The sequence below is a fragment of the Eretmochelys imbricata genome, chromosome 4, assembly GCF_965152235.1.
Source record: "Eretmochelys imbricata isolate rEreImb1 chromosome 4, rEreImb1.hap1, whole genome shotgun sequence".
Lineage (NCBI taxonomy): Eukaryota > Metazoa > Chordata > Testudines > Cheloniidae > Eretmochelys > Eretmochelys imbricata.
In genome coordinates, this window is record NC_135575.1 from 37,889,788 (window position 1) to 37,901,234 (window position 11,447).

At 44.0% G+C, this 11,447-nt stretch overlaps 1 protein-coding gene across 1 annotated transcript; it reads right to left on the minus strand.

The window, feature by feature from the left end:
• Nucleotides 1-3,405: 3,405 nt before the first annotated feature.
• TIFA (TRAF interacting protein with forkhead associated domain) lies at nucleotides 3,406-11,442 on the minus strand. The gene is made up of 2 exons (XM_077815145.1): nucleotides 11,232-11,442; nucleotides 3,406-5,689 (listed from the first exon to the last, which is right to left on the minus strand). Exons 1-2 carry the CDS (start codon nucleotides 11,440-11,442, stop codon nucleotides 5,109-5,111), a joined length of 792 nt encoding a protein of 263 aa, XP_077671271.1. The 3' UTR covers nucleotides 3,406-5,108.
• Nucleotides 11,443-11,447: the final 5 nt, after the last annotated feature.

Here is an 11,447-nt window from a genome sequence, read left to right on the forward strand (position 1 = left end):
AACAGAGTAGCTCAAAGGGGCACCTGACCAGTTGAAAGTAGATAAGAAAGAATGGTGACTTTTGGTGACCTCTAATGTTTTTTAACTTGAATGTCCCTTTAGATTTTACAGTTATATAAACACTGAACCAAATTCTGCTCACACTGATGCTGACGTGAAGCCAGAGCGACTCTGATGAAGTCCAGTGTATGCAAGAGAAGGATTTGGACCCCTGTTTATAGTTTTCCTGCATTTTCATTAAAGGCCTGATCCAAAGGCAGTCTATGGGAATCTTTCCATTGACCTAGGATCAAGCTCTAAGACATTTTATCCCTGCTCTTCAGCAGTGGTGCAGCCAGGGCAAAGCAGAGTAGCCAACCACGAATGGCTCGTCCTGGTATAGAAAGATTATTCAGTAGCAGAGCCACAATGGCAACCAGTGTAAATTGATGTAAACCTCAGGCTGTTCTCTAATTTATGCCAGAGCACTGGACTGTACAGAACTGGCATCTGATCAAAGGAGCAAAAAGATGGCTTTAAGCAATCTTTGCCCAGCACCCTGAATTTCATTGTGCACTCCTTGGCACGGAAGCTTTTTAATTGAATGGTCATAAGTAAATATAACTTTGGAATATTTGTGCTTCAATATTTACACAGCACTTGTATTTTTTGAATGTATTGGCATCCCCTTTGAAAGGAATCTTCACTGGCCACAAAGTGATCTTTAAATGGAACATTTTTCTTGTGAAAAAGTCAATTTGGTATTAAGGACGTATTTCCATTTTGAGTCAAGACTCAGATGGCACTGACCAGCTGTAGCCATGAAGGGAAGCGTGTCTGCTATAAGATAAACTTTTTTTTTTTTTTTTGGTGGGTGGGATTCTCATCTGAATTAACCGAAACCTTACAAATTATTTGGATTTGGGAATTTTGTTTCTCCTAAACTGTTTTACCTGTTTCGAGGGCTGAATTCTCCTACTAGTCAATAGAGCTGGATCTCGACTGAATATTTTGCCTCTGTTCCACAGAAATCGATGGGACTTCCATTGCAGAATGAGTGCAGAATATACAATGAAGCTCTGTGCTGTGGTTTACAGGTCTGCTGTGTGGATTGGAATGGAGAATTTTTATTGAGTCAGCAGGTTTTTTTGTGGGGGTGAGGCCTCTCTTTACTCGTCATATAATCTATTTGAATGGTAGAGACCAGAATATCAAATATGAGTTGCCATTTTGTTGAGAATATTAACTTGGGAAATGTAATAAATGGTCAGGAACAATGCAACCGAGTTGAATTTTTCTATGTAACAGGACCAGTAAATAGTGAAGAAAGTAATATCATTGTACAATGCAAATTCTGGCAACCTGTTTTGAAGTTAAGTCTAAGATAGCACCAAACAAGAGTGTTAATATTGTAAATAACAGCTGTAATACATTAGTAGAAAAAACTAACAGGAATACAATTACTTTATGTGGGTAAGTACAAAACAACACTTTCAGGCAGCAAGCGAACACACTAAACATAGTAAGTCATATGTATTTTATGACTAGATCTAAGGGCCTGATTTTGAACAGAATTGTCACTACCTGGCCTTTCTGCACTCAAGTGCAAATATCTGTGCACAGTTATTTGCAAGTGCATTTGGGTGTCTGTGTTGCATGACTGTGCCGATATATCAAATACTTAGATGTTTAAACTGATAGCAGTTGTTCCTACAAGATAAGGACAAATAAAGCAAAGCTTGTGCCATAATTTTCAAAGATGAGATCCTGCAGTTAGGATCCAAAATCCATATTTATGGAAGCTGCTAGGTGCTCAAGACAGATGAAAATCAGGTGACTTATTTAGATGGCCTAACTGATGGCACCCATTTTTTTTTAAATCATTGTTCAGGTTTTAAAATTCTGCCCCTTAATGTGCATCTAAAGCTACATCTCACTCTTCTCCTGATAAGAGGAGTAAATTTCCTTTAGTATTATAGACAGTATCTGTATACTAGCTGTAAAGGCAAATTTATATCCAGGTGGATTATATATACAATTCTCAGAACCAAATGTTTATGGTTTAAAAAGTCCCTCTACTAAATAACAATGCCCTTGTGGGTCACACAGATTTAAAAACCTGAAACAATGAAGCTGTTAGGTGTCTATCTTCAATTTAGTGTTGAGTGATCCTCCCCACCCACCAAATCCAGTGTAATCCTAAAAGCATCTCTCTCAGTTTTTCTTGTAACATAGTGAGTTAGCATTGCTATGATTTCCAGCATTCTCTCTACCTAAATCCTTTTAGATGGTTCATTTAATCCCTTTAAAAATTAGGAATGTATTTCAATGTTATCCATAACTGAGTAAAAATAGAATCATACTTGATAAGATGGTGGTCAGGGCTCAGTTCTAAGAAAGCCTTAGCAGTTTGATCCTCTCCACATTAGCAGACACAACCACAGTTGATAGGAAACCCTGGAGGAGCCACGTTAGATCCTGAGGTCTGAATGAGATTCTATGAGGTGGAAGTACAGAGTTTGGCCCCAAGTTTCAAACAGGTTCAATTTCTAGCATAGACATTGCATGCTCTGTGGTCCCATCGTGTAGTCAAAAGAGCAGGTTTGAAATCAACATGTACCTGCTTAGAAATCACAGTTAGAAGCTCTTTGCCACAATGATCTATAGTGCAAATTTGTAATTGTTTAAGCATTTCCTTTGCTGCTTCCCCAAACATTCTTTTACCTGGAAGTTGCATCTGAAGTGAGAGTATGTAGTCATTCTAGATAAACCCACTCCTCATATTATTCAGTGCTCAACTTTCTGAGCCCTATTCAATATTACCCTGCGGTCCCTTTGTGCCAGCTAAGCTCGTGTAGAAGGGGGACAGCTTAGGCATGAAAGCCACCCAATGTAGGGAGCTTCTGTACCCCCTCCAGAGGATCCCCAGGCATGAGGGTATGCTGGGGATACAGAGGGAGGGGACTGGGATGTGACTGGGGGAGACCTCTGCTTTGGCAATTCTGTGCTCCTGAGGAGACCCAGAGTTTGTTACAGCAGGGGAGAAACTTGATGCATCCCTCAGGGGCAGAACTGAATTGAATTAAGTAGAGCCAGAACCCTGAAGTTTGTGGGATAAGAGAGAAGCAGCTGTTGGGCAGGGGATTACACACTCTGGGTGAATTAAAATTAAAAATGAGGGTAAACAATGCATAGCTATATGGCTAATGTTGTTGTAGGTCTCCAGGTGGCATTATTTCAGGCACTCTTCTATTTCTCTGAAAGCATGATTTTGGAGCAATGCTCATCACCAGCTGTGATCTCATCACCATCTTTTTAGATGCTGAATAATTGCCAGTAAAGCTTGAGATCTCAGAAAAATTTTCCCTTATATATTTGTGCTTACAAGATATAACCACACAAGAGGACAAAATATTATAAGGCGTGCAAACATTTTTAATAAAACCTCACATTATTCACATTATTTTATTTACACTCACATCTTTGAAGATGTAATAGAATTTTTATTATAGCACATTCTGATCACTTTAGGATTAGAAGAAAAATTATGTTTCTGTGGGGCTACAGAAAATTCTTTCCTGGGTATCTGGCTCGTGAATCTTGCCCATATGCTCAGGGTTCAGCTGATCGCCATATTTGGGTTCAGGAAGGAATTTTCCTCCAGGGCAGATTGGAAGAGGCCCTGGAGGTTTTTCGCCTTCCTCTGTAGCATGGGGCACGGGTCACTTGCTGAAGGATTCTCTGCTCCATGAAGTCTTTAAACCACGATTTGAGGACTTCAATAGCTCAGACATAGGTGAGAGGTTTATCGCAGGAGTGGGTGGAGGAGATTCTGTGGCCTGCATTGTGCAGGAGGTTGGACTAGATGATCATAACGGTCCCTTCTGAACTTAGTACCTAGGAGGCTAAATATACTAACTAAATAGCTCTATTTTCACAAAATATGAATAAAAAAGTTTCAGAGTTTCATTTTCAACCCTAACATAGAAGTTAGGGTTGAAAATGGATCTCAGTCTGAATACAGATTGCACTTCAGTATCAAAGTTAATAATGCAATATAACAAGTTTGCATATTAATCCTGGCCATTTGTACTTTATTTATAAAGCCAGAACTTTGCACCATGTTTTACAGAAATAATTAAACAGAAATATATAGCGAGAGACCCTGTGTTACTGGGGCTGTTAGTGGGACTGGCACTTTCAGCTCCTGAATCGGAGAACAAGCCAACTCAAATCCACCTGGAGGTAATGAAATCCCTATGTGCCTAGTTGACAACTAATTAGGTAATGACCCTGACAAAGGATTACCAGCTGAGTTGGTTTCTAGAGACAGGAAGTTCACCAGAGCCAGGAGCCTAGAAGTGCACTCCTAGACACGGGGAATGCTTAACTAAAGGCTAGGCTGTCAAGCTACATAGTACTGCAGAGAAGAGCTATAGCTGACACATCTGACTCTGGAGAAAATTCTTCCCAGATAGTGGCAAGAGGCCTGAACTGAGAGAAATGCTGGAGTGGACTGGTGGACTCAGGTGGGATGGATAAATTAAGACTGATTGTCTCCTAGCTAAGACACTGGGGTGAAGGTTTGGATGCATTTTCAGTGGGGCTCCAGTTAGTAAACTAGACCCCCTCAGAGGGATGCTATTCCCTAAATAAAGCCTCATTTAACTTACTGATAGCCCACTTGGGGAAAGTGAGGCAGGGAGCATCTACAGGACACCTGGCCAAATAGTGGCACTATAGGGCAGGTACACCCTGTCTGAAAGAGCTTATGATCTATGGCCCCAATCCTACAACTGGATCTGCTACCATGGGCCTTTATGCCCATGCAAAGATCCACTAACTCTGATTGGGGTTTACCACAGACAAACATAGAAGGTGATAACAGAGTGGCAGGGAGGAGACAGGATGGACATTAAATAAAGATGATGCAGGGCTAATGACATTTGTAAATGAGTAAGTTCTGATATGTTTAAACAGAGCGTGCAAGAGGGGAAGAATACATAACACAGCAGTGGTAACTATGGAAAGCAAAACAAATGCAGTCTGCTGAGGAGATAAGATTTGGTCCTCTGAAGTCATACTGAATTAGATATTGGACACTGTTGAAAGCAACCTTCTCCCTTCTATCACAAATCATTTTCATCCATCTCTACTGGTTTTACTCCTTGGGAATAGACCAAAGAAGGAAAAATACCACACTCGGGTATGGGCTGCAGTGAAGGCAGGTGTCTCTCTTGCAAAAGTGAAGCTTGGGACAACTCAAAGCAAATCTCAAAATAATCCACTGATTCCCCATCTTGTCTTTGCATTAAGAGTTGGTAGTCTCCAAAGCGAATGATGCATTTCCATGGCAGGTCAATTTTATTTAGGTAGTCCAGTTCCACATTGTCCACAAGTAGCTTGGTCTTTTTGCTCATGTTCTTTATCTCAAAACCAAGTTCTGAGCTGTTGAGCTGCCTGAAAAACTGCAGGGTAAACTGAACCCGGGAAACACGGGTATCCATTAAATTATAATGGCAGATGTTAGAATCTCGGCCAAATTTTGCCACTTCATCTACCCTGCACTGCTCTCGCTTATGGAATTTTAAGCTGCGAAACACCTGCTTTTCTTCCTGGCAAGGATGGTACAAAGTTATATGGAGACAAGTTACTGTCTCTTCAGTTTCCACTTCTTCCATGGAGCTCATGATGATGATCCTTCTCAGAACTACAAGAAAGAAAGAAACATGGAATTATTGCAATACCAAAAAAATCCACCTGGAATGGCATCATTTAAAGAACTTTACATACTATTAATCAATTAATGTGTACTTGTTTTATAGAGAACCACGGGTAGTAAACATAGTCTAGCAGCTAGGGCACAGGACTGGTAGTTAAGAACTCCAGGTCAATCACAATCGTTCTATTCCCAGTTTTGCCATTGACTTGTTATGCGGCTCTGGACAGATCAAAAGCTTCTCTGTGCTTTGGTTTCCCATCTGTAAAATGAGAAACAGTACAGAGACAAGGTGAGTGAGGTAATATCTTTTATCGGACCAAGTTCTGTGTAAGAGCAAAAGTTTGTCTCTCTCATGAACAGAAGTTGGTCTGATAAAAGATATTCCCTCACCCACCTTGTCTCTCTAGCATCCTGGGACTGACATGTCTACAACAACACTGCATACAACCATAAGTACAGGCTGTTATGAAACTTCCTTAATATTTTTAAATGTTTTGAGATCTTTGCAGGAAACTACGCAAATATATTAACTAGTTCTGCCTCTATTATAAGTGTCTTACTAAATGGATTCACCTTTGAAGAAACATTTTGATGAAACACCACTGGAAGCCTAAGCACTTGTTTTGTTTTGTAGACCTCAGACCCATATTGGAACTATTACATAGTATTTGTTAATTACTCTGAATATTCTATATCACTATATTATATTCCTTTGACAATATGAAATGTGACAAGTACCCTTTACAAGTACAGCTTGCCTGGGATGTGGGAAACTCAGGTTCAATTCCCCTCTTCCTGCCAGAAAGTGGGGAGAGGATTTGAACAGAGGTCTCAGAGCTCTCTAATCACTACGCTGTGGGGCATTCTGGTGTAGGGTTTCCTTGGTCTCCTGTTTTGAAACAGTGGCGCTCCAGCTAAATAACGGAAGTGTGATTGGACAGACCCCTCAGTCTTGCACTTCCCGGATGGGTTCCCTTACCCCTGGACTATAGAGTCATTCTCCCTCTCCTTCTGGCCTAATGACTCTGTCAATATTTATCCATGGTAGAACAGTCAAGTAGGAGCTCAGAAGAACACTAGAGTTTTCAGAACTACCCACTGACACAAACTTTACCTTCTGAAATCTCATTAAGGAGTAGCTGCTGTATGTAATACGTTACAGATATCGAAAATGAATTTAAAGTGCGTGTGAAAATTCCCCTGCTTTCTCCAACAAAAATGGGGTACAGGATTTGCCATACTGCACCAGACCAGTAGTTCATCTAGCCCAGTATCCTGTCTCTAACAGTGGCCAACACTAGTTGCGTTAGAGGAAGATGCAAAAAAAACCTGTAGTTATGGAAGAGTCTGTCCAGAGGGAAAGTTTCTTCCTAAACCCCATTAATTAGCAGTTGGCTCATGCCTGGAAATATGGGGGATATATCCCTTTCAAAACTCCTTGTTATTGTTTTTAATCTGTGCTATTGTAATTCTGGATGTTCTTGTCCACATAAATGTCATATTTAACTCTTGGCCACATAGCTTGTGGCAAAGAGTACCACAAGCTAATTGTGCACTGTGTTTAAACGGTTTTTTCTTCTACATCCAAATAAGGTCATCACTTAACTGATATGTACATTTGACTATGAGATGCGTAATCAACATTATTCATTTCATCTGAGTCATTACTAAAAGCAGTTCAGTTTATTGTATTTTATTGCTACAAGAAGCATCATTGTGATATGGATTGACATACGATTGCCTTTCCAAGCACAAGATTGCACAACTTTAATCTATAAACATACAAAGAATGGATTACTGGTACTATGACACCTTTCTGTGATGCCAGTATTTAGAGATACCATATAAATATCTCAAGACCTCTGGAATTATTTTCCTTCCTTGATTGATATTCAAAACAAGGCACAATGCTTTTTTCTTACAAAGCAACAGCTCAGGCACAGAACATCTCCCATTTCAGTGCTGGATAAATCTGGCCAGGGAAATCATACTAGTGAACTCTACTTAAGTATTACTTGCTAGAGTGGTGCTAATATGGTTTTCCTGGCCATTATAAGCAAAACCTAAATGTTAAGAAACAAATTAATTTCAAGTAGATTATGATTTCTAGGCTGTTTATAACACCTGTAAATAATTCTGCTTTTTCCCAGCCCATCTTGAAAACAATATAGTTGATTTTGGGTAAAATTATATTGCAGTTTTATGCAATTATAGTTCTTTCTAAAGTGATTTTCGTGCTTATGAAGAGCAACTTTCAGTCATGCCTGAAAAAGATCAAAACCTTGGAAAAGATCTGAACCTGTAACTTACAAGTGGAAAATTCTACATTCCATCAGTCTACTCCTAAATCAGTTGGAGGTGCATCAGTAATGCTTACTGTCTTTCAATTACCAGAGCAGAGAAGTGTATTCGGAAGAATTTGCAGATGTTGTGAATGAGACATGCCAATGCAGGCCTGTATGTTTTGTTCAAAATGTTGCATGTCAAATTTTACAAATGACCATTTGCTTCTGTTAAAGGCCTAAGGCAGCAGGAGGGGATGTCAGGAAGTTCTCTCAAACAGAGAAGCCAGTTCCTAGATACTGGATTACACCTCAGTAAGTGGACAGCATGTAGATTAGACAGGGCTGCAATGGGAGCAAAATCTTTTCCACGGTGCTACAATATATTTTTAAGATCTGGATTTTGTATTTTGCATAGAAATATGCACTTAATTAAACTCTTGCCCAGTTGGGGCCAAGTCCTGAAGGAAGCAAAAAGCCCCCAGCCTTTAGCAAGAGTTTTACATACAGAGGACTACAGTGTTGAACCCTTGGTGTCATTTCACATTTGGAATGTGCATACTTGGCTCACTTCCCCTTACATTCCGCACAACTCCATCAGCAAAAAATCCACACAACTTCCTTGGGGCACTGACTGTTAACATCACCGTACATGGGAATTTGTGGATCTTTTGCTGAAGGGTTAGGCTGCCCGTACACCCACCCCACAAAAGAAAATTTCTAACAACAAATTTTTCTCTGATATTCAAACTTTTTCTACTGACAAATAAAACAAGCAGCAAGAGGCCCACAAAGACAGATTACAAATGTGAAAACACTAATGATACAACTGTTTTGAAAGCAATTCTGACTCCATTAAATCTCAAAACTTAGAAAGGGAACAAACTGGTTAAACCATCAGGTCTATCCTCCCCACGTAGAAGATCTCAGTTCCTAATAGAGGCCATAATAAATGTTTGTGCATGCTCATTTAACAAATAATTTCTCCACCATAAAAAATCCTGTAAATTCAGATTCTATATGACACATCTTTGGATACTGCAATGATGAGTGTAGACAGACGGCTGCATTCCACCCTCAAATGCATCCTTGCAACTCTCATTGATTAGAAAGGAATTTGTAGGTCTGTCATGGGGCAGCTGCCCCCTCACTGGTATATAAGGGGTTAAAGCAATCCTGCCTGCAGGGGAGGCAGCCAATAAGGAAAAGGCTTGTAGTGTCAGCCAGTTAGTGGAATGTTTATTGGCGGAGCTAATCAAGGCCAGCCATATAAGAAGGGGCTGCTGAGCTAAGCAGAGGCAGTTGCTCCCTACAGTTTGAGGGAGGAGAACTGGCTGCTCGGAGCAGAGGTTCTCAACCAGTGGTCTGGGGCCCCCAGGGGGGCCAAGAGCTGGTTTGAGGGGGTCTCCCCAGTATAGCTGGCATTAGCCTTACTAGGGCCCAGGACAGAAAGCTGAAGCTCCACCATGGAGGACTGCAGCCTAGGGGCCTGAGCTGCAGCACCTGGGGCTGAAGCCTGAGCAACTTAATTTTGCGGTGCTCCTTGTGGCATGGGCTACTGGGCAATTGCTCTGCTTCCTACCCCTTAATGCCAACCATAGATTTTATACGGAGAAAAACAATTATTGTGGTACAGGTGGACCTTGGTGTGTTTATAGCACGTCGTGGGGGCCACAGAAAGGAAAAGGTTGAGAACCCCTGGCTTAGAGGACTGGAGCACAATGGACAGAGCAGTGCTGGGCAGGGTCAACAGGCTGACCGCTGCCAAACTGAGGGCCTGATACACAGGCAGAGGAGGTACTGGGACTGCAGGGAAGGAGATGGCAGAGTTGGAGGAGGGGTAGCACATGGCTGCTGGCCACGGGATCCCTGGGTTGGGACCCAGAGTAGCGGGCGGTCCTGAATCTTCTCTCCCTCCTCCCTGACTTTGCCTCCACTTGCCACTGAGGGGCGTGGCCAGTGTATGGACTGAAGTTTGCTACTGAGATAATCAGCTAAAACCTGGACTGCAGTTCACCAGTGAGGCAAGCGGTTGGACTGAGGACTGTTGGTCCCCTAGAACAGGGGATAGAACCGAGTGGGGCAGAGCTGGAGGGCTGTATCCAGAAGAGGACGACGGAGTCCAGGGTGTGACGCAGGTCCTGGATGCGGAGACAGTGGAGTGAGGATGGGCAGGACACCACCTGGCAACCCCGAGCTAATGGCCAGCAGGGGGTGCCACGGTGGTGAGTAGAACACCTGTCACAAGGTCCAAGAGCAGAATTTCCCATAATGCCTGGGAATTGACTAGAGTAAAGAAAACCTCCCTCCCCCCCACATATCTTGCTATGTTTATTCCTTTGTGATGTTTTTGTTGTTGTTTTTTTTAAAGTGAGTAAATTCACTGAGTTGACAGTGCAGCAAGATCTAGTAGAGGCATCCAGGGTCCTGACAATCAAGGGCTTGATCCTGCGCCTAGTAAAGACAATGGCAAAACTTCCACTGCCTCCAACAGCAGCAGGCAGGCGCCCCCACAGCGCGGCAGAGGTGCCCCTCCAAGCTCCATCCCGCCGCACACCGGGAGGAGGCCTCTCTTCACCCATGCAAAAAAGGAAGCGAGGCTAAATGGATGAGGGCAGCAGGCGGATGCACAGTCCCACGCACATCTCTGTCTGCGCACAAGAACCTGCCCCTCAGTGGCAACGGCAGGGGAAAGGCGGCGGCCCGGTCCCTTGGCTGCCACCTGCGGGTGGGACATTTTTCTCCTCGCAGCTGAAAAACCCCAGACGCCGATTTCGTTGGCCCAGAAGCAGCTGCTGGCAGCGCATCCAAAGGGAAACACGCCCACGCCTGGCGCCGCCGCTGGAGCGTCTGGCTCGCCTAGAAGAGCGGGGGCTCGAAGGCGCTCCGCGCCGGGGCGGGCAGCTGCGCTACGCCACGTGCAGGCCAGCGGGAAGTCCCCTGCCTGGCGGGGTTACCAGCTGCCCCCCGCGCCAGCCCGCTCCGACGAGCAGCGACCCGCCGGCTGCCTGCCACGGGCGCGGGTCATGGCACGCCGCCCTCTGCAGCCGCAAATCAGCCGCACCCCACTGATTCGCTACACACCCACACACACACCCCCCCCCCCACACACACACACTCTCCGCTCGTGGCGCAGCCCCTGCGGCCGTCGGCCCCCCCTTTCCCCGCCGCTCCCATCCAGCCCCTTGAAACTGCCCCCTCGGGAAAGAAGTAGCGGCAAGAAACAGCGCTCGGCTCTGTGCGCTCACCTCCGCCGGCGGGCCCCAGATCGCAGCCAGGCGGATCCCAGCGGGGTGTCGCGGGAGCGAAACGAGCCTCTCCCGCGCCCTGAGCTTGCTCCTCTCCAGGCTCGGCGTGAACACGAGACTGTTTATGCAGAGCTGGCAGAGGACAGGACTTTTCCCCGCACTCCCCTCCCGTTGCCTGCCCGGGGTGGGGGGGGGGGAGCAGCTGCACCATGGGAC

Bases quoted from the DNA above. Each gene is read 5' to 3' on its own strand.
- TIFA (XM_077815145.1), bottom strand. From the start codon at position 11,442: ATGGTGCAGCTGCTCCCCCCCCCCCACCCCGGGCAGGCAACGGGAGGG. The intron at 5,690-11,231 runs GTGAGCGCACAG...TCTTTCTTGTAG, and splicing joins TCTGGGGCCCGCCGGCGGAG to TTCTGAGAAGGATCATCATC.